Source organism: Artemia franciscana, chromosome 17 (genome assembly GCF_032884065.1).
Source record: "Artemia franciscana chromosome 17, ASM3288406v1, whole genome shotgun sequence".
Taxonomy (NCBI): Eukaryota; Metazoa; Arthropoda; class Branchiopoda; order Anostraca; family Artemiidae; genus Artemia; species Artemia franciscana.
The window spans coordinates 3,202,124-3,226,389 of record NC_088879.1 but is presented as its reverse complement, the minus strand read 5'-3'; the positions used below and the strand labels follow the sequence as shown (position 1 = coordinate 3,226,389).

General features: G+C 34.9%; 2 protein-coding genes across 7 annotated transcripts in view; one reads left to right on the top strand and one right to left on the bottom strand.

The window, feature by feature from the left end:
• Window positions 1-22,384, bottom strand: part of LOC136037698 (uncharacterized) — a 59,354-nt gene extending 36,970 nt beyond the window's left edge. For all 6 annotated transcript variants that reach the window (XM_065720460.1, XM_065720461.1, XM_065720458.1 and 3 more), the window contains exons 1-3: window positions 22,287-22,384; window positions 16,971-17,068; window positions 15,746-15,846 (exon numbers count right to left, since the gene is read on the bottom strand). In XM_065720460.1, the coding sequence (XP_065576532.1) occupies window positions 15,746-15,846; window positions 16,971-17,039 (170 nt within the window). In that variant the 5' untranslated portion in view covers window positions 17,040-17,068; window positions 22,287-22,384. The remainder of the gene's footprint in view (window positions 1-15,745; window positions 15,847-16,970; window positions 17,069-22,286) is intronic.
• LOC136037695 (uncharacterized) overlaps window positions 1-24,266 on the top strand; it is a gene marked incomplete in the record, with an annotated part of 547,833 nt that overhangs the window by 117,443 nt on the left and 406,124 nt on the right.

The following is a 24,266-nucleotide window of genomic DNA, read 5'->3' as shown; positions in this document are numbered from 1 at the left end:
ATTTCGCCATTAGTAAGCATATAGATACGGTAAATTCTGGCATTTCGACAAGCAAGATCGCCTTTCCAACTTTTATCAAGGTTCACTCTATATATAAAAAAGCCTAGCTACATTTTTTTTAAGTTTAGCATTAATCCGAAAATATAAAATGGTGGGTCCAGAAACAGATCTGTCGAAACTGTTTTTGAGAGATAACCACAAAACCAGTTTTCCTTTATGACATCCCCATCTTAAAAGGGGATGTTTAAACTTATAAGTATCCAACACATGTTCGTGTATAATAAGTGATTTTCATTCATTGTTTTGATGAACGCCGTTTTGTATTTTATCTGTCTTGTACTCCGTTCCTATGAACTATCCCTAACTCTAGGATCAACAAGTAGTTTGCAAGAATGCAAAGAAGCAATATTTTATTGATTTAATTTCTGGTAAAATAAGGGGAAAAAACTGGTCTTGAATGTTGAGTCAGGAAGGGGTTCCTTGGCAGGAGCAGAGGCCTCATAATTGCACAGCTTCAATGAGCAGTAAATTCGTTAGGTGAAGGATGAGCAAAAAAGAAATTGATCAGAAAATTTTTTTAGGGTTCTATTTTTTTTTTGTAAAATATGAAAAGGCGAGAGAAAGAAAAATACACACGAATTTTACTGAGATTCTATTTAACTTAAGGTTTAGAACCCTTGATTTTTTATTTATTTAAACTTTAAAATTATAAGAAACCAGTTCTGTTGCACTGTCTTTTTATGTAAAAATAAGCGTCTATACACAAAAAGACGAATGCAACAGAAAACAGGCTTATACAGAGTTAGAAATTTACTGCCCAGCAGCTACTTTACTTCATTACCTAGAAAAAAAGAGGAACGTCAATCATTTACAGACAATAAATACTATGTTTTTCCGACCTAAAAAATTTATAAAGGGATAAATTTTGAAGACTGGCTAAATATATTACAAGAGCGAAAACCTCAAGGTGGTTGGGATGCTAGGTCAAGACCTTTTTTCCCTTACTATTAACAAATCCTTAGACTTTCCTGGCTCATTTTGTTATGTAGAAAAGCACAGAGACAAATGCGTTCCTTCAAATTCAATTAGCAAATACAAGAAAAATGTTTAAAAATGAAAATGTATATAAAAGCTCCATTTGATAAAGTTAGAATTTATGTGTAATTATGGATCATTAAGCACCATCTATTAAAAGATGAGGCCGTCAGTCGTTATAAGCATAGATGAATTTTTGGAGAAGAATTTTCTGGGGAAAAACTTTCCTGGGTAAATAAGGTTTAATTTGAAAAGTCAAGACTTCAGAAAATAAAATAAGTTTGGTTTTGTAAGACAAGATTTTATTCCAACAAAACGGCTATCACAAGCCCAAAAGGGCCGAATTCACTCTTTAGTGTCAGTATAAAAAGAGCGCTAAGAGTTCATATGGCGCTTGTGACGAAGTCTGAAGAGCCAAGAGAACATATGGCATGAGCTCTAGCAAAATTCTAAGAATCAATATATTGATTTAAAGGAAATCAGAGGCTTAATAAAGGTCAGGATTTAAAATAAGAGCTGTAAGACACACGCTACTTCTAAATTCATTAAGATATGATCACCCATTTGTACCAAGTTTCATGCCACCTGGTTTCATCTCTCCTCTCTATGAGTTTTCCAAGATTTCCTTTTGTCCCCTCCAACTCCCCCCAGTGTAACCAGATCTGTTTGGAATTTAAAATAAGACCTGAGACATGAATTCCTTCTAAATATCAAATTTCATTAAGATCCAGTCACCCGACCCTAGGTTAAATTACCTCAATTTTTCTAATTTTTTCGAATAAACAACCGCCCCCCCAACTCCCCACAAAGAGAGCAGATTCAGTCCAGTTGTGTCAATCACGTATTTAAGACTTGTGCTTATTTTTTCCACCAAGTTTAATCCCAATCTCTCCACTCTAGGCGTTTTCCAAGATTTCCTGTTTCCCCTCCAACTCTCCCCAATATCACCGGATACGGTCGGGATTTTAAAATAAGACCTCTAAGACACGAGTTCCTTCTAAATATCAAATTTCATTAAGATCCGATCACCCATTCGTAAGTTAAAAATACTTCTTTTTTCAATTTTTCTTCTCCCTCCAGCCCCCCAGATGGTCGAATCGGGGCAAAGACTATTATAAAGTCAATTTGAGCAGGTCCCTGACACGCCTACCAATTTTCATCGTCCTAGTACGTCTAGAAGCACCAAACTCGGCAAAACACTGGAAATCCACCCAACTCCCCCAAAGAGAGCGGATCCGGTCCATTTATATCAATAATGTATCTAAGACTTGTGCCTATTTTTCCCACCAAGTTTCATCCTGATCTCTCCACCCTAAGCGTTTTCCAAGATTTCCAGGTCACTCTAAATATCAATTGTTTGACCCCAAAATTGCATACTTCCAAAAAAGCTTTTGCACACTTTTTTGAATTATTTTTTTTTTAATTTCCTCTCACTTTAACTTCTTTCACAACAAAAAGGCCTTACATTTATCTCAGGGCTCCTGAATTTGTAATAAGGACATATTAAGGTCTTTTTGGTATGGTTGATGTTTGCTAGGGCGTTCAGAACTAATGAAAATACTGCCACTTCTATTTATCTTAGCCCAAACCAAAATGTTTTAACTTGTTTGTATTGAACTACAGTTTATTCTTAGCTGCCCAATTTTAAATACATCAGTCTGTTAATCTTCAGTCAATGTTATCTTGTGAGACAAGATAACATGTCTGGAATATGATTTTTGATTTTTAAAGCCAGGTAAGGCCTTGAGATAAAAGTCACTTCAAACTTTAAAGCAAAACCTTTAAAAATAAAAAACTCGTTGCACTTATACAGCTTTTGAAATTGCAAACAGGAACATTTACGAAAAGAGGACATGCATATTCCATGACAGGTCTGATGCACGAAATGAAAAGTGGCAGAACAGACTCATCAGGAAGAAGACTTTTGCATCTTAGGATAACTCCTAACTTCTCAGAGAAAGAGGATCTAATTTTACTGAGTTGCTCAGTCCATGAGAGTTCCGAAGAGAAATTTGCTCAAAGTAGGCAAAGTGTATCAACTCGCATTATTGCCTCTCCTTTGAAGACGAAATCAGGATGAGCCCTCATATTAAGCGCCTTGGAAAGTAGGGGCTCTTCCATTTTTGATACGTTAAAACTTTCAAGCCATGCATCTGCCCACGCCTCGATTCTCTCCAGGTCAACCTGGAGTTCCTTATGGGGTTTGCTGGGATCGTCATCTTTTGCAATTGATGTTTTTGCTGTCGTGTCATCAGCAAAGTGGTGAGGTTTCTTCACAAGGTTGTCCCCTATATCGTTTACGAATACCAAGAAGAGTTGGCCCAAGAATACTTCCTTGGGGTACTCCTGATAAGATTGGATGTGCTTTTGATATGAAGCCGTCGAGGACAACTTACAATGATCCTTGACAAAAAAAGTCAGCAAGCACCTCATTTAGTCGAATATCAATTCCACAGGCTTTCAGTTTACATAGAAGTCCCTTTTGCCATACACGATCAAAGGCTTTCGCGATGTCAAAGGAGAGAAGGCAAATATCGTGACCCTGAGAAACGAGCTCAACCCACTCATGATTTAGAGCCCAAATGAGTGTATGTCATCAAAGAAAAACTGAAACAAAAAACCAAAAAATAACAAGAACAAGAAACTAAGCCAGAAAACAAAAGTGAAAGACGTTTTCTTGTCTTTGTTTTTCTGTTCCTTTTTTTTTATTAGTCAAAAATGATATTTGATCTTTAGCAGCTAGAAAAGCAAAAAAAATATCTTAACTTTTGGGGAAACAATTTTTTTTCAAATTTGTAATTTACACACAAAAAACAAGAGCTAAGAGCTCATAGGGCACTTGTGGCGAGGCAAGAAGAGCTAAGAGCCAAGAGCTCATATGTTCTGAGCCCTAACAAAATTCTAAGAATCAATAGATTGATTTAAAAGGAAGAACAGAGGCTTAATGCCGGTCAGGATTTAAAATAAGAGCTCTGAGTCACGATGTCCTTCTAAATATCAAAATTCATTAAGATCCGATCACCCACTCGTAAGTTATGAATACCTCATTTTTTTCCAGTTTTTCCTCTCCCTTTAGCCCCCCAGATGGTCGAATCTGGGAAACGACTTTATCAAGTCAATTTGTACAGCTCCCTGACACGCCTACATATTTTCATCGTCCTAGCAAGTCCAGAAGCACCAAACTCGCCAAATCACTGAACCCCTCCCCCCAACTCCCCTAAAGAGAGCGAATCCAGTACGGTTAAGTAAATCACGTATCAAGAACATTTGTTTCTTCTAATCACCAGGCTTCATCCCAATTCCTCTACTCCAAGCGTTTTCCAAGATTTCCTATTTCCCCCTCCAACTCCCCCTTCCCAATGTCAACAGATCTGGTCAGTATTTAAAATAACAGCTCTGAGACATGAAATCCTTCTAAATATCAAATTTCCTTAAGATCCAGTCACCCGTTCTTAAGTTGAAAATACCTAAGTTTTTCATTTTTTTCCAAATTAACACCCCCCAGCTCCTCCAAAGAGAACGGATCCGTTCCAATTATGTCAATCACTTATCTAGAACTTGTGCTTATTCTTCCCATCAAGTTTTATCCCGATCTCTCAAATCTAAGTGTTTTCCAAGATTTCTGTTTCCCTCATCCAACCCCCTATGTCCCGGATCCAATTCGAGTCGAAAATGGAGCACCTGAGACGTAAGATCCTTCTATATACATCAAGTTTCATTAAGATCCGATCACCTATTCACAAGATAAAAATACCCCAATTTTCACGTTTTCCAAGAATGCCGGTTTTCACCTCCAACTCCCCCCAATGTCACAGCATCTAGTCGGAATTGAAAATTAGAGCTTTAAAGCACAATATACTCCTAAATATCAAATTTCATTAAGATCTGGTCACCCGTTCGTAAGTTACAAACACCTCATTTTTCCGAATTACCCCCCCCCCCCCAACTCCACCAAAGAGAGCAGATCTGGTCCGGTTATGTCAGTCCGTATCTCAGACAGGTTTTTATTATTTTCATCCAGTTCCATCCTGATCTCTCCGCTTTAAGTATTTTCCAAGATTTATGGTCAACCCCAACTGCCCCCCCCCCCAATGACCCTGGATCCGGTTGAGATTTAAAATAAGTGATCTAAGTTAAGAGGTCTGAATCACTCCTTCGTATTTTACCCTACCAACTAGGTGTTGGGGTGGTGCGAAGCGCCATATATATATATATATATATATATATATATATATATATATATATATATATATATATATATATATATATATATATATATATATATATATATATATATACCTCTGAATTATTTGTCTATATTATTTTTCTATTGTTTGGTAAATGACGACTTATACTTATTGACGACATGACTGCCTGTCCATGGATTATTCTTTATGGTTGATTGTGTGTGGCTATGCTGTTTGGCCTATGTGATTGTATGGATGAGTAGGGTTAAGGCCTCATTCAAGTGCTGGTCTATATTAATCACTAATTTAGGAAAACAGTCTTCCTTTTTTTTTTTTTTTTTTTTTTTTTTTTTTTTGAACCTGTTGCATTGGTTATTTCTCTTTTCATGATATATATATATATATATATATATATATATATATATATATATATATATATATATATACTAGCTGTATATAAATATATACATATATTTATATGTATATATATGTATATAGATAAACCCTTCTACAAGAAGAAAGAAAAGGGGGAAAGACCCTCAAGAGCCATTGCAAGCACACAGGGAGTCGAATTAATGGTTCAGTTACAAGGTCTTCTTTTTACGAAAACAGGCAGCTAGTACGTCAACCAACCTAACCGTAGCAAGGATCAATCCCTTGGCCGCTATATTGTCAAGCAGATCACCGATCCACTTTGCTACCTGCTATAACTTAAAACGAACACTAGAAATTTTAATTTCCGTTCGAAAGCACACTTTTCCATTCCTCTAGGACCATTATTTGGATGCGACCTACCCTGGAAAAATACAACAACACAAACAAACAAAGAAACACGCATCCATGATCTCTCTTCTGGGAACAAAAAATGCAAAATACCAGATTTATGAATACAGGAGCTTGACACTTCTACAGTAGGGTTCTTTGATACACTGAATCTTATGATGTGATTTTCATCAAGATTTCTTGACTTTTAGGGGGTATTTTCACCTTTTTTCGAAAATCAGGCAAATTTTCTAAGTCTCGTAACTTCTGATGGGTAAGACTAAACTTCTAAGAAAACATAAACTTCATCATTAAAGTAGGTGAAGAATGTGAAGATGCACAAAATTGTGGTGGGCCAATGCCTTTTCTGAGTACTTATTTTGCAAGATAGCACGACATCAACTGGATCATGCATGTTCAAAAACTGTAGGATGTGATTTACATTCTCATAGCGGGCGGAAGAGCAAGAAGAGGTAAAAAAAAACGATAAAAATATGGCGTTGGACTTTAAAGTGCCTACCAGCGGTGCCTATCTCCGTTTCATGGCCCATCGGCCAGGGAATGCTATTGAAGCTGGGAACCAGCCATCCTGTACTTTCGCACACCCTTCCTGATTACCTTCCCCAGATTCCTAAAGGTACACATTTAGAGCTGGTTCGACCCAATATTTACGTACAGTATTGATTACGATTGTTTCTGAAACTACAAGACTGTACCCCACTTTCAGAAAATCATCTAAACCTATCTGCTTATCGGCTGATGCGAAAGAACTATTCAATCCGCTTTATAACGAGGGAAGTCTTCTACAAGAAAGTGTACAACTGTAAAGTATTTATCGACCCAACAACCGAGATTCATTTAAATGAGAGGGCACATCATTGTAAGGCACTCCTAAGACCCAGACTAGAGTCAAGACCAGCTAATACCGAGCCAGAAGAGCTAATGGATTAGGACCAGCAAATATTTTCCATAGAACAGCCAATGGCAAGAAAAGTCATGATTAATAATACTACTACAAACAATTCTCAGCAGCACCAAGCCGCCTGAGGTCAACAGAGCTACCCACGCTCCTTCTCAATCCCAGTCCATTCAAAGATTTCCTCCTTACACCGTCCCAGGAAGTACCAATTTCCCTTAAACCATACCTTACGACGTCCTCCCACCCCAATGGGGGATAACCTACTTTTCGTTTGGCCCTAGATGGTTGGCCGACAAGGACAATCTTTGGCAATCTGACATCCTTCCTTCAAAGAATGTGTCCTAGGCATCTTAACCTTTCTTTCATTATAGCCCTAGAAACAGGGATTGAAACACCTTTTTCGTACAACTTACTGTTTGAGATACGATCAGTCAGTCAGTTACCCAAAACAATCCATAAGCAATTTCTCTTTTTACTTTTATAAATTTCAAATAAAACAAATAATGTTACTGTGATATTACGTATACATTATTAGAAATAAAAGTACAAAATATAAAAACAAGAGCTAAGAGCTCAGATGGCACTTGTGACGACACCGGAAGAGCCGAGAACTCATATGGTATAAGCTCTAGCAAAATTCAAAGAATCAATAGATTGATTTAAAAGGAAAATTAGACGCTTAATGCCGGCCGGGATTTAAAATAAGAGCTCTGAGTCACGAAGTCCTTCTAAATATCAAAATTCGTTAAGATCCGATCACCCACTCGTAAGTTATAAATACCTTATTTTTTTCTAATTTTTCCTCTCCCTTTAGCCCCCCAGATGGTTGAATCTGGGAAAATGACTTTATCAAGTCAATTTGTGCAGGTCTCTGACACGCCTACCAATTTTCATCGTCCCAGCACATCCAGAAGCACCAAACTCACCAAAACACTAAACCCCACCCCTAACTCCCCCAAAGAGATCGGATCCAGAACAGTTAAGTCAATCACATTTCTACGACATTTGCTTATTCTACCCACCAAGTTTCTTCCCGATTTCACCACTCTAAGTGTTTTCCAAGATTTCTGGTTTCCCTCTCCGACTCCCTCTAATGTCAACAGATCTGGTTGGGATTTGATATAAAAGCTATTAGACATGAGTTCCTTCTAAATATCAAATTTCATTAAGATCTGGTTATCCGTTCTGAGGTTAAAACTACCTAAATTTTTCTAATTTTTCCAAATTAACACCCCCCAGCTCCTCCATAGAAAGCGGATCCATTCCAATTATTTCAATCACGTATCTAGAACTTTATCTTATTTTTTCCACCAAGTTTCATCCCAATCACTCCACTCTAAGTGTTTTCCTAGATTTTAGGTTCCCCCCTCCAACTTCCCCAAATGTCACCGGATCCGGTCGGGATTTTAAAAATAAGAGCTCTGAGACACGATATCCTTCTAAATATCAAATTTCATTAAGATCCCATCACCCGTTCGTAAGTTAAAAATACTTAATTTTTTCTAATTTTACCGATTTAAACCCCCCCCCCTAGATGGTCGAATTGGGTAAAATATAAGTTCTATTTTAATCTAATCTAGTTCCTCATACGCCTGCCAAATTTCATCATCCTAGCTTACCTTGAAGTGCCTAGACTAGCAAAACCGGGACCGACAAATCCGACCAACAGAACTTGCGATCGCTATATGTCACTTAGTAGATACTAAGCGTTATAAGAATTAGGATATTTCATCAATAAGAGAGACCTAATTAGTTTTTCCAGATCAACCAAATTTTGTGGTAAATTTAAAACCTAATTTAAATATACTTCTAAAATACAGTCTTTACGCACAGCTATAATTAAGAAACAACTATCCAATTATTCTAAAATATAATTATTCAACAGTTTATTCTTACCCTTTGAAGAATTGTTCCTCGCTCTCTTTGTCCCCGTAATCAGATACTTCTGAATCCTCTTCGTCCGCGCATCCGTACCAAAAACTACTGAAAGGAAAATAGAAGCGTAAAAATACAATCAGCATTAATGTAAATTTCAAAATGACATAATTTGAAAATGATAAGACAATCAGACAAGAACTTATCCATCTTTTTGACGGCTTTTCTGCACCTCTTTAAAAGAAGAGTGTTTCTAAGCGCAACATACTAACATTGGAAGGGGACTATTTCTTGACAAAGTCAGTATGAAATTCAGCTGTGCAATTTTAATAACATTTAATAGTTAGACAAAGGTCTGATAAGCTGCTTCTTCATGTTCTTTTCTTCTTCTTTTTTAATTACAATTAATAGTTAGACAAGGGAAAGCAAAGCCAGTACTTTAATATAAGATGAAATTCTAATTTATGAAATGCCGACAAGCTCCGCGTTTTAAGTTATTGAATTACTGATAGTTTTTCAAATCATACTGGGAACTAACCTTCACCTCCTTAAAAAAATTTCCCTTATATAAATCCCCCGAACAATTCCCTACTCGCTGAAAATACCCCGGAAATTTCTACTTACTTTCGTAAAAAAAAATTCATCAAGTAATTTCTGATCATTTTTCAAATCATGCTGGAAATCCCCTCTCCCCTCAGTGAAAAAAATCCCTTTATGGGAAGTCCCTTCCACAAGAAAATCCCAAAGAAATGGTGGACATGGGAGGGGTGTTTGTTGCCCTCAAACCACATCCAACTATTGAAAAGAGCACTAGCCCTTTGAATTTCCAGTCGAACAAGCTCTTTTCGAAGTTTCTATGCCAACAAATGACAATCTCAAAAATTTCTATCAGATAAAGTTTGATATTAGCCAACCTAATATCAAACTGCTTTTTAGCCGATTCAGTGCTTTATTATCAACTAAAAGAAGTACTTTTGGGACTATGCATAATAGAGGAGAAACTATACCAGGCACGTACGCAGAAATTTTTATTTGGGTGGGGGGCAAAACCTTCGAAACAGCAGATACAAAGTAGCCCCTTTTTTTATTTAGTAACTAAATAAATGCAAAAAAACGTATATCGGACAATACAGATTAACTTTAATCTGTAGTATTGTAGCGGATGGGGGGGAAGAAGACTGAAGCCTCAAAAGTACGTTTTAGACTCAGGTTATGTTCATAGCGATTTAGAACCAGAGATTAATCTATTATATCCTACTGAAAGGAAATTTTAGGGTTAACAGTGCAATATGGGTGCTGGGGGAGGGGGGTAGTTCTTCTATTGTGAAAACGTTTATTTCAATAAAAAAATGATAGTTTCCAAAATTGACCCATTAAAAGTTGTACTTTATCCTGAAAGGGGGGGGGGATAAACGCCCTAATATACTGTTTGAGAATGTTTGAGATACGGTCAGTCAGTCAGTTACGCAAAACAATCCATAAGCAATTTCTCTGTTTTGAATTTTATAAATTTCAAATAAAACAAATAATGTTACTGTGATATTACGTATACATTATTAGAAATAAAAGTACAAAATATAAAAACAAGAGCTCATATGGCACTTGTGACGACACCGGAAGAGCCGAGAACTCATATGGTATAAGCTCTAGTAAAATTCAAAGAATCAATAGATTGATTTAAAAGGAAAATTAGAGGCTTAATGCCGGCCTGGAGTGGGATTGAGAAGGAGCGTGGGTAGCTCTGTTGACCTCTTTTTAATTTTATAAATTTCAAATAAAACAAATAATGTTACTGTGATATTACGTATACATTATTAGAAATAAAAGTACAAAATATAACAAGAGCTAAGAGCTCATATGGCACTTGTAACGAGGCGAGAAGAGCTAAGAGCCAAGAGATCACATGGTATGAGCTCTAACAAAATTCTATGAATCAATAGATTGATTTAAAAAGGAAAATAAGAGGCTTAATGCCGGTCAAGATTTAAAATAATAGCTCTGAGTCACAAAGTCCTTCTAAATATCAAAATTTATTAAGATCCGATCACCCACTCGGAAGTTATAAATACCTAATTTTTTCTAATTTATCCTCTCCCGTTTGCCCCCCAGATGGTCTAATCTGGGAAAACGACTATCAAGTCAAATTGTGCAGCTCCAAGACATGCCAACCAATTTTCATCGCCCTAGCACGTCCAGAAGCATCGAACTCGCCAAATCACTGAACCCCTCCCCCCAACTCCCCCAAAGAGAGCGAATCCGGTACGATTCTCCCAATCACGTATCAAGGACATTTGTTTATTCTATCCACCAAGCTTTATCCCGATTCCTCCACTCCAAGTATTTTTCCAAGATTTCCCCCTCCAACTCCCCCCAATGTCAAAAGATCTGGTCGGGATTTGAAATAAGAGCTCTGAGACATGAATTCCTTCTAAAAACCAAATTTCATTACGATCCGATCATCTATTCGTAAGATAAAAATACCCCAATTTTCTTTTTTTCCAAGAATTCCGGTTTCCCCCTCCAACTCCTCCGAATGTCACAGGATCTGGTCGCAATTTGAAATTAGAACTTTAAAGCACAAGATCCTTCTAAATATCAAATTTCATTAAGATCTGGTCACCCTTTCGTAAGTTACAAATACCTCAATTTTCAAAATACCCCCCCCCCCAATTCCACCAAAGAGAGCAGATACGGTCCAGTTATGTCATTCACGTATCTTAGACAGGTTTCTATTCTTCCCATCCAGTTTCATCCTGATCTCACCGCTTTAAGTATTTTCTAAGATTTCCGGTCCCCTCAACTGCCCCCCCTCCAATTACGCTTGATCCGGTTGAGATTTAAAATAATGTATCTGAGTTACGAGGTCCTTCTAAATATGAAGTTTCATGAAGATCCGATCACTCCTTCGTAAGTTAAAAATACGTCATTTTTTCTTATTTTTCAGAATTACCCCCCCCCCTCCAAATTGAGCGGATCCGTTCCAATTATGTAAATCACGTATGCAACACTTCTGCTTATTTTTCCAACCAAGTTTCATCCTAATCCCTCCAATCTAAGCGTTTTCCATCATTTTAGGTTTCCCCACCCCAAACTTCCCCCAATGTCACCAGATCCGGTCAGGATTTAAAATAAGAGCTTTGAGACACGATATCCTTCTAAATATCAAATTTCATGGAGATCCAATCACCCGTTCGTAAGTTAAAAATACCTCATTTTTTCTAATTTTTCAGAATTAACCCCCCCCCTCCAACTACCCCAAAGAGAGCGGATCCGTTCTGGTTATAAAATAAGAGCTCTAAGACACGATATCCTTCTAAACATCAAATTTCATTGAGATCCGATCACCCGTTCGTAAGTTCAAAATACCTCATTTTTTCTAATTTTTAAGAATTACCCCCCCCCCCCCCCAACTACACCAAAGAGAGCGAATCAGTTCCGATTATGTCAATCATGTATCTGGGACTTGCGCTTATTTTTCCCATCAAGTTTCATCCCGATCCCTCCACTCTAAGTGTTTTCCAAGATTTTAGGTTTCCCCCCTCCAACTCCTCCCAATGTCATCAGATCTGGTCGGGATTTAAAATAAGAGCTCTGAGACACAATATCATTCCAAACATCAAATTTCAGTAAGATCCAATCACCCGCTCATAAGTTAAAAATACTTCGTTTTTTCTATTTTTTTCCGAATTAACCGGCCCCCCACTCCTCCCCCCCCCCCCCAGATGTTCAAATCGGGAAAACGACTATTTCTAATTTAATCTGGTCCGGTCCCTGATACGCTTGCCAAATTTCATCGTCCTAGCTTACCTGGAAGTGCCTAAAGTAGCAAAACCGGGACTTTAGGTTCCCCCCTCCAACTCCCCCCAATGTCATCAGACCCGGTCGGGATTTAAAATAAGAGCTCTGAGACACAATATCATTCCAAATATCAAATTTCATTAAGATCCAATCACCCACTCATAAGTTAAAAATACTTCATTTTTTCTATTTTTTGCAAATTAACCGCCCCCCTACTCCCCCCCCCCCCCGATAGTCAAATCGGGAAAACGACTATTTCTAATTTAATCTGGTCCGGTCCCTGATACGCTTGCCAAATTTCATCGTCCTAGCTTACCTGGAAGTGCCTAAAGTAGCAAAACCGGGACCGACAGACAGACAGAATTGGCGATTGCTATATGTCACTTGGTTAATACCAAGTGCCATAAAAATAATGAAGAAGACAAACCGATTCTTCCTCGGATGTGGAATTTTGACAGAGTCAACTTTCTGATAAAAAAAAACCGTCAGCTTTCTGTAAGTGGTTGAAGTTTTAGAGAGTAAATTGTTTCGTAAAATTGCGGTGTTTGTTTAAAAATCTTACTACCATACAAGCCTCAGGCAATGCCAAATTTATTTACAGTCTACCACCAGTATCAGAACATCTACCACAAGCCTCAGGCAATGCCAAATTTATTTACAGTCTACCACCAGTATCACTTGAAACATTTTATAAGTGGAATTTTAATATTTTAAGGCGCCGATTCTTCAATGGATGAACTAAAGTCCACTTAACAAGATCCATAAAAACAAGATACTGGAAACCCTCTAGTAGTACCTTTGCTGAGATAATATACGTTTCTTATAAACATAAATAAATTTCTTTGTTGAAACAAAGCACTTTTTTTTCAGGGCAACAACTGCTAAAGATCAACAATTACTTCCCAGTTCACACAGAAGCGCTTTAAAGCAAAATCGATGTTTTCCAGTTTTTGTCACCTGTTTTTTGGTATAAGCTCGTAAGTCACAACAATTTACATCTGTGTTGAAGCATTTGAACTTGAAGAACACGTCGGCTTAATTTGCCGTAGACTGATCAGGAAATCCAACTTTCAAAAACTGATTTTATCTTTTTAGAAGCAATTTTACGAGTTTTCTGTGAAAAAATAATTTCTCACTGTTTGCTAATTTCTTTTACTGATCATATTTCTGCTTTTTGAGACTTGCATTCTAACAGGTTAATTTTTACATTCCAAAGATCGTATTAAAAAAAAGAAAGAAGGAAATTCAATTAAATTACGTGCCCCAGAAGATAAATCAAAGCCAAAAATCCGTCATATTTTACGGAAACCCTTATAGAATATCCCAAAATGCGAGGTTTTTTTTTTACGTGTTTTCTTCGTATTTGAGTCAAGTGTTTTGTGTCTTGAATACATTTATCATGTGTATGCCTTTCTTCATAAGAAAAAAAAAGCGTCGCATTGAGTGTGAGCGTAGGATTAAGCATCCATCATAAAAACAATCTTTAGAATCATAGAACCAGTCAAGAAAAAGTGGAGAAGTTACAAAGAAAAATTACATCATAGATTAATGAACCTCGTAAAAAAAAAACAAAAACAAAAAATACAGCAAACATCATGCGACAGTCAGTGGGAAGCAACAATCGGTTGTGGAAATTTTATCAGTGACAATATAAGGTGGAAAACCACGTTCAATACATCATCTCATTTCTGTCGATAGTCAATTCTTTATTATTTGGTTGATATTGATCGTAATATTTGGCATATATCTATTTTATAGGATACTAGCTGAAACAATGTCACGAAAAAAAAGAGGAAAATATAGATAAATCGGCACAAGTATCTAACCATAATTTAGATTAATTTCTTTGCTAATGATTACTTCCACAAAACTCGCAGACGAATTCAAGGAAAGGATTTAAAAATATTTTACTGTAAATATTGACTTTGTAGCCAGTTGAACTTATCTTTTTGTATAATAAGTATTGTAACGGGTAAAACTTACAATAATATTGCTTTTTAGAATCGTATTGCTGCAGCTACTTTCCGACGTAATAATTGCAAAACTACCTTATGTTGCATTTTTATTTATAGAAAGCAGAAAAGTGGCTCGATGGACGAAAAATTGGTTGCATGACTCCAGATAGTCCTCTTAGACATATACTATAAAATTCAACTTTGACACACAAAATGTAGGCTCTGGCTCAATTACTAGCGAAAAACTTTTTTCCCCAATAAAAATTATATGCAGCTTTCCAAAACGTATTATCATATTCATTAATCTGACCTAAGGTACATATTTTCCCTAAAAAAAAAACATGGAGGTCGAAACCTTACCACTTACAACAAGAAGCTGAAGTCGACAGACTAAGCAAAAGTAAACAGCATTTAACATATGGTTTTTTGACAAATTAAATTCAAAAGTATAATGATTATCAAGACACAAACAACTCATCTGGGTGTTCCTGTCATTTTGAAAACTCAAGCGGATTTTTTACAGCAAATAAATTTTTGCGGATATTCCAATAAAAAGTTAAATATTTAGATTAGTGTGAAAGTCAAATATACTTGAGTATTCATAAATACTACAAATAACTCCCCATAGCGCCAAGCCCTCTGACGCCACCACAGCACCGTACACTCCTTCTCTATCTCATTCTACTTGAAGCTCCGCCATGGAGTTCCTATTCTTGTTATTTCTGTGTTAGAATCCCTTTCCACCGCATGTGAGGACGTCCTTCTTAACTGTCGGACCCTAAATGGATTACCAAAGAACACATCTTTGGTAACCTATCATCATTTATTTATATGAAGTGGGGCAGAACCCCCAACACTTGCCCCTAAGACAAACACACTCCTGGGAAACTCACGTTAATTAAAAAAAAACTGTTTCCAGAAGAGACATCTATCGCTTTACTTGGCTATTTAAGTAGTGTGAAAACGCTCTTAGTCTTAGCAGCAAACACAAAGTATTAAATAGCAATGTTCATTTGCCTTCTTTTTGGGTTTTTGCATAAGCGGATAATACAAAAAAGGAAATACATCCCCCGCTTGAATTAAACGATAAAATAGAAATTAAACTAGTAGCAGCGGTAAAGGTATGATCGTTAATAAGCATTAGCAGTATAATGGATACTCAAAAACTGGTATAAGTAGTAAGAAGATAATGAGAATAGTTTAAGAAAAAATACCTGGGGGGTGGCGTCAACTGAGCCAATAAATCGTTGCCGGTCCCAATACAAATTTGTTGCCAAATCATATTCGCCAGGTTTGAAAAGATGTGTTGATCATCCTGTAAATTTTGATTATAATTACAATGCAGTAGAAAACGTATCTACAGAATATTAAGCTTTATTCAAACAGTTAATAATCATTTCATTAGCTAAGTAAACTGAATGCACAATCAGATCTTTTGATTTGATTCAACACATCTCTCAATATTTCCTGAAATTTTACCCTAATAAAAGTAATAAAGATATGTTATTTTCATAGAAAAAATCTCAGCAATTAGAATCTGGTATTTTGTCGTTGTTCCCTAAAAACTAGAAGTATCTCATCTTTGGGTATTCCCAGCTGAAGTTGTATTTTCACACCTGACAGGTTATTCACACTATATATTTTCACAATAACTTCAACTTCGTTCCTACAGTACATTTTATCACACAGCTTTTGTTCATCATAGCATTTGCATTTGCAGACGACAATCTTGCGTCACGACGGCTTTCGGCCTCAATGGTTTCTTTTTCTGCAGAGAAAATATTTTCATAGCTCTTACTACTTGCGTCATTATCTTTATTTTTTGTCAGTCAGAGTACCAATGTCAACTTCCATTTTTTTTTTAATTTCAATAGATCTGGTCGGGATTTAAGTAAAGCTCTAAAGCACAAGATCCTTCTGAATACCAAATTTCATTAAGATCTGATTAATGTTCGTATGTTACAAATCCCTCATTTTTTCTAATTACCCAACAACCCCCGAGCCCCAAATCCCTCAAAGAGAGCGCATCCGTTCCAGTTATGTCAGTCACGTATCTTGAACTTGAGCTTATTCTCCCTACCAAGTTTCATCCTGATCTCTCCAGTCTCAGCATTTTCAAAGATATCCGCCCCCCTCCAATGACACTGGATCTGATCAAAATTTAAAATTAGAGATCTGAGTTACAAAATCCTTCTAAATGTGAAATTTCATTACGATCTGATCACTCCTTCGTCAATTAAAATTACCTCATTTTTTTTTTTCAGAATCAATCCTCCAAACTCCCCACAAAGAGCGGATCCGTTCTGGCCATGTCAATCATGCATCTAAGACTTGTGCTCATTTTTCCCACCTAGTTGTTTTAGGAACCTATGTTTTCTATGTAAACAAAAGAAAACGTTTTGTAGTATAATAAATATTGGATAATATGGTAAATATTACCTCTAATCTTTTCAACTGCTTGACAACCTGCCTCAACTGAGGAATGCTATCACAATGATAAAGGAGCATTGACACTCCTGCTCCAAAGATACCAACGCCTAAAAGAAAAAGAAGACAAACTATTCTCAAGAAAACTCAGGTCAATAGAATATAATGACTAAGGCTCTAAATGGCCACCCTGCATAAACGATGCTGACCAGGGTGGCACTTCTGTGGATAACGCAATAAAAAATAAATTTATGCTCCTTCTCTCTTGTACACCTTCTAACAAAAACCTCAAATTTAAATAGATATTAAACTTGTTTTGAAATAATATGAATACAAATGATCTGTATGGATTTCAACATCTGATAACACCTTTTTTAAATTTCAATTTATTTTAGTTCGGTTTCCCTCTTTTGGAGTTATGATTGCAGGGTAAGATTTCATATTTGAATATGTGAAATCAGTGGCAATTGTATATGAGTTGTACTATCATGAAAGTGCACAGAGATAACATGCCAGGACTAAGAAATAAGAGTAATTACTCCCCATGGGCTTGCAGTGTTGCCAGATGGTAGCTATAGAAAAAGACCTCGAAGTTTATAAAACAAACCCAGCCCCACTCAGGATAGAAAAATACAGTAAGGAAAAGGAATTTTGTGCTTGGGGCAGAACCCCAAACACTTGCCCCTAAGACAAACACACTCCTGGGATATATATATATATATATATATATATATATACATATATATATATATATATATATATATATATATATATATATATATATATATATATATATATATATATATATATATATATATATATATATATATATATGTATATATATATGTATATATATATATAATGAGTGGGAAGATAGTTAAAGAGTTTTGGTTTTTTTCTTCAAAATACACTATATTCCCTATTTTCACTTGCAGAACAATTTGGAAAATTTGAACATTTGACACAAAAGTTGCCTTTCCCATCCAAAGTTCCTTGTGACTTTCTAGCTTTCCTAGGAAGTTTCATTAAAACTTTCCTTGTGACTTCTTGCTACCCCATTCGAGAACGTCCTGTTTTTCCACGAGTCCTAATTAGACTGCCAAAAAGTGCAATTTTCAGCAACCTTTCCCTCTTTACAGGTTTTGTAATTTTAAAAATGAAACAATTGACCATTGCCTATTTGAATGTAATAGGCTGAAGTCCGCACAGAATATTCTGTAATGTCAACTCTTAAAGTGCTTCAAACACCACAAATTTTCACTATCAGGCAAGAGTCTTTCTCACTATACATGCTCCCAGAGCTCAAAAATCAGTATTTATCACCTTATATTTCATCTACTTTAATCAAAAGATCTACTAAAAAAATTCTGAGCAAATTTTAGATAAATAAGAAGCAGCCAAATCAGTAACACTGTCCATCACAGAGTGAATCAAAAGAAAAATGGCTGAGTAGTCTTGACTGAAAAGCCTGCATCTGCCAAAGAAGAAGATTTCAAATATGCAAAATTTTTTACTTTCAATTTAGGCATCAAAGTTAGCTTTAAATTCAGAGCCATAATGGTTATTTGTTTGGTCATCCACTGAGATTTGACCAAATATTTGACTAAATGACAGCTGTTATTCTCTGACTAAGATATCAGAGTGACAATCAATTATCATCTCTAACAAAAGAAACCTCTTGGTCCATTTTGTCTGATCATCTATAAGGTGATCCATACTCAGCTGCTGTTTATATTATCTTATATCTTTGAAGTGTATTTTTATCTTTTTTATCTGGATTTGTAATTTTTAAAAACATTTTAAAATAAAGATTATCTTGCATGGAATATATATTTCAATACATTAGAAAATAAAAGTAGTTTTTACAAAAAGTAAAATGAATTTTTTTTAAAATAAAGCTTCCAATAGTGTCTCCTCATTCATGCCCAAAGGGTCAAATAAGATAATACATAAGTCTTTGGTGGGACTTGATGCAAAAGTTTGTTGCTTTTCTTTTGAAAAAGTTAATACCAATAATATTAACAAAAATTCAGAAGTGATTTTCAAAGAATGCAGATCTGCTAATATACCATTTTAACCATACTGCAAGTCAAGGAGCACCTACAGGTAAAGGGACACACTAAGGATCCCAAATCTTTGCAGCTTGAGAAAAAACAAGTTCTACTTTTAGCTGAGAATCAAAATGTTCAACATTTCATATTGGATACCATTTAAATTTTAAAATACACAATAAAAATAAATACTTGTTTCAAAAATTGCATATCTTTCAAAGGTATTAAACAAGCTTAGATTAAGATAACAGATAGATAAGATAGATATCTATATTCACAGATGACAAGACATGCCTATGGTTTAAAAAATTTCTTTGTGTAAAATAAGTAAAAATATACAACACAAGTTATAGGCAATCTTTCAACATATACTTTTAAAGAAAATTATAGATGCTGCTTTGTTTCAGAAAATTGGTTAGAAGCAATCAAATGTCAATGCATTGTTTCTTGCATTGTTTTTCAAATCCAAAGCCACCCTATGTTAACAAAAGAGAAAGTGTATTTATTAAAAGAAGCCTGATTGGAAGTGGTACCATATTGAATATTGATTTCTTAACATGTTTCTTTTTCAAAAGCCCCATGTGTGCACTAATACTAGGGGTCATGATAAAATATAGCTTATAGAGGCAATAAAAGCTCTAGTCACAATAGCCAAATGAAAAAAAAGCTTACTAGTCCAAAAACTGTCCTTACTTTCATTGTTCTATCATAAATTTTTATACATAAAATACTAATAATAATTGAGTTTGGTCAATATCCTTCAAATTTAAATGAACCCTTTCATTATCTTGTAGGCTAGGCCTAGCAATTGATAAAAGGAAAGTTAAGATTGAAGTTTTATGACAGTCTAAGATAATACCTCCAGTACTTAATAACTACTCATTTGGAAAATTTTTCATTGTTCATATTTTTGACTTATGAAGAGTGAACATTTAGGTGCTTGATGCTTTTTTTAAACTTTATGCAAATACAAAAATCACTTATTTGCAGATTCAAATTTAAGCCCTTTAAACCTAACCTAACCTGAATTTGCTAACATTTAGAATATTTGTAAATTTAAATACTGCTTTGGATTGGAATTTCATGGGATATTCATCTATACCTTCTTTTGCTGGCTTTCATATTTGTAATATTTTATAGAAGACCCATATTTTAATTGAACATCAAGCATCAAGGAAGAAGAAAACAGCATAATATTGTAAAATTAAAAAATTGATGTATCATGAAATATTAAGTTTTGGACCAATGTTCTAAACCTTTTTTATACCCAGAATCTAGAAATATTTTGGTCATTTTCAAAACTTCAAAAAGTACTGAAATTTGAATTTGCAACAGAAGCAATAATTATATTTGTAAAGAAAATGTAAAAAGAAACATTTAGAGGTAGTTTTATGACAGTCTAAGATAATGCCTCCAGTACTTAATAACTACTCATTTGGAAAATTTTTAATTGTTCATATTTTTGACTTATGAAGAGTGAACATTAAGGTGCTTGATGCTTTTTTTATACTTTATACAAATACAAAAATCACTTATTTGCAGATTCAAATTTAAGCCCTTTAAACCTAACCTGAATTTGCTAACATTTTGAATATCTGTAAATTTAAATACTGCTTTGGATTGAAACCTCATGGGATAGTTATCTATACCTTGTTTTGCTGGCTTTCATATTTCAAATATTTTATAGAAAACCCATATTTTAATTGAACATCAAGCATCAAGGAAGAAGAAAACAGCATAATATTGTCAAATTAAAAAATTGATGTTTAATGAAATATTAAGTTTTGGACCAATGTTCTAAACCTTTTTTATACCCAGAATCTAGAAATATTTTGGTCATTTTCAAAACTTCAAAAAGTACTGAAATTTGAATTTACAACAGAAGCAATAATTATATTTGTAAAGAAAATGTAAAAAGAAACATTTAGAGGTAGTTTCACTTTATTCTTAAGTCAATAGTATGAACAACAAAAAATTTACTTCCCATTCTTGGAAATGTTAATATTAACAGACTATTCAGGTAGATAAGAAACAAACTTACCTCTTGAATCTCTGAATTGTATCCTGAATCTAAATTTAATATTCATTTGCATCAAAAGTGAACTTAAGGGTAAGACAACCAGTGCTGGGACACTTCAATCATTCTGCCTATTCTGGGACAGAATCTTTGGTTGGATTGCAACATGTCCAATACTGGGACAAAAGACAACAGGTTTTTTGGATACAACCCAGAAGAATGTATGGATTGGATGTCCAAGATTAAAGTCCTTTGTCCCAGTATTGGACATGTTGTGATCTAATCAAAAATTATGTCCCCAAATAGGCAGAGTGATCAAAGTGCCCCAGTACTGGTTGTCTTACCCTACTGCATACCAATTCAGGGTATATATTTGCAGATTAGGGGGATGGGGTGGGAATAAAGTTTATTTATGATGAAAGTACATGTTAGATTTGGATTCAGAATGCAGTTCCAGCTATAAATTTAAGTTTCAATTAAAATTCTCAATAAAGTATAAGTTATTGCTTGTTTTCCACAAAAAATATTATATTTTCTCAGCATCATCTTTTCTTGGTCATATTTGTTAAAATAATGCTACATTTTCTCAGATACAAAATTATTTGTAGCAATCTAAGGTTATGTTAATAAGTGCTTAAATTTGAATTTACAATAAAAGAAATTAATATATTTGTAAAGAACATAGCCTAAAAAAGGCAACAAGTGGTATGTTCACTTCATTGGTAAGTCAGTTATATCACTGTCACAAATTTACCTTGTTACATATTTATGGGGGAATAAAGTTCATTTCTGATGTAAATGTATGTTAAATTTGGATCAGGATGCAATCCTGAATATAGAGGTAGCCTATGTTTGTTCCTAAGCTACCTATGTAGTCTGTTAATATAAACATTAACCAGACATTTTCTATTTTTGCAATTACTCTCCTATCAGCTGGCAAAAATGTAAACGGTTTAACCCAAGCAAGAACAATAAATTACAACTATAGCCTATGATTTTTATTTTAAATCGCCTTCAAATTTAGGCTAGATATCAAATGAAGTCGATACAGAATAATCTCATTAATAGACATCATATGCTACAGGCTTCACAGTGAAAAGGGAATTTTATTAGCCTACTTAACAAACTATCCATTATGCATAGCCTAATTACCTTTTCTTTTGATTTCTATTCTTACTTAGAGTTACAGACTAATTTAAAGAGACCCACCTTGTTAAAATATGGGTCTACATAAAGTATTCAAGCAAGTTTATCTATTACCTTAATGGAAATTTTCAGGTTCCGGTTGAGGAACCTGAAAATTTCTTTCACCAACCCCTTCTGACTCCTATTAATATGGCCGCCGGAATTTCAGAAGGTTGATGATGAAAGTAATACACAAGATCAGGGTTTCAAACTTTCAGTTGCATGAATATGTCCCCTAAGCACCCAATTATTTGTCATTTTCAGCCAGATTTTGTCCATACTTTGTCTAAATAAAATATTATCCATAATATGATATATTTTGTCTATAGTTTGTCTACAATACGTCAATTTTGAAATCTCAGAATCTTTCATTTTTTAAGACTTATTTTTGGAACTGGAACTTGTGCTATTGACCAAAAGACGGTTTGTCAAACTCTTTCAAAGCGGCCAGTTAACATTAAATATCTTTTGCATCAAAAAGATGATCCTTTGAACTTACAATAAATTCATGTCTATTTTACTGCCAATTTACGATAAAACGTATCCCTAACGAGCTGTCAGACAGAAGGAGGATGAACCACGAAAGCCATGGATTACTGACCAAATCATAAGTGAGAGAAACAAAAGAGATCTGCTATACGAGCAAACTCTAAATACTCAGGATCCGACTGATTTCGAGGAGTTCAGAAAGGCAAGAAACAGAATAAAATTTCTGTAACACCATGCTAAGAATAAGGTATTTTAGTGAAAAGTATGTCGCGTCTGTAAATGATTAAATAAAAAAACTAGTTTTTTTAACTGAAAGTAAGGAGCGACATTAAAACTCAAAACAAACAGAAATTAATCCGTATATGAAATGGGTTTTCCCCTCCGCAATCCCTCGCTCTTTACGCTAAAGTTTATAATTGTTTTAAAAATTAGAATTGTGGCAAAGAGTCAAACTTTAGCGTAAAGAGCAAGGGATTAGGGAGGGGAAAACCCATTTCATATACGGAGTAATTTCTGTTCGTTTTAAGTTTTAATGTCGCTCCTTACTTTCAGTTAAAAAAACTAGTTTTTTTTTTTTATTTAATTTCTGAACGTTTTTGAATTAATTTATGTTTATTTTGGCTCTCCGCACATAAATTATTAAAATGAAATTTGCATACTAATTTTTTTTTGGCTAAATGGCTTTCTCTTACTTTTGATAAGACGATTTAAAAAAATGAGGGATGGGGAAGGAGGTGTAGTTGCCCTCCAATTTTTCGGTTACTTAAAAAGGTGACTAGAACTTTAAATTTTTAACTAACGTTTTTATTAGTAAAAAACATACGTAACTTAAGCATTAACTTACGTAACAAACTTTTATATTCTTTTATTTTTATTATGTATATGAGGGGGTGTGTCCCCTCGTTAATACCTCGCTCTTTACACTATATCTTAAGTTTTGTCCCAATTCTTTAAGAATGACCCCTGAATCAGAAAGGCCATAGAATAAGTAGTTGAAATTACTAAAAATACTTTAGCATAAAGAGCGATGTATTTATTTCCTCCTAAATATATTGCTCTTTATGCTAAAGTATTTTTAGAATCCCTCATATGCTTAATTATCTCTGTTCTGAAAACTTCTTCAATTTTATTTTTTTCATTGTTTTTTTATAGCAATGTTAGAAAATCCTGCGCCCATTTCATTGAGTTTCTCTTCCCCCATGAAATATTCCTCCAAGGAAAGATCCTCCCACATAGCCCCCTTTCCTCAACCCAACCCCAAAACCAAAAGAATCCCCCTGAAAACGTCTGTACACTTCCCAATAACCATTACTGTATGTAAACACTGGTCAAAGTTTGTAACTTGCAGCTCCTCCCCCAGGGACTGTGGGGGAGTAATTCAACCCTAAAGACATAGTTATTATGGTTTTTGACTATGCGTAACAAAATGACTATCTCAAAATTTTGATCCGTTGAATTTATGAAAAAACTGAGCGTGGGAGGGGTCTAGGTGCCCTCCAATTTTTATGGTCACTTAAAAAGGGCACTAGAACTTTTCATTTCCATTAGAATGAGACCTCTTACGAC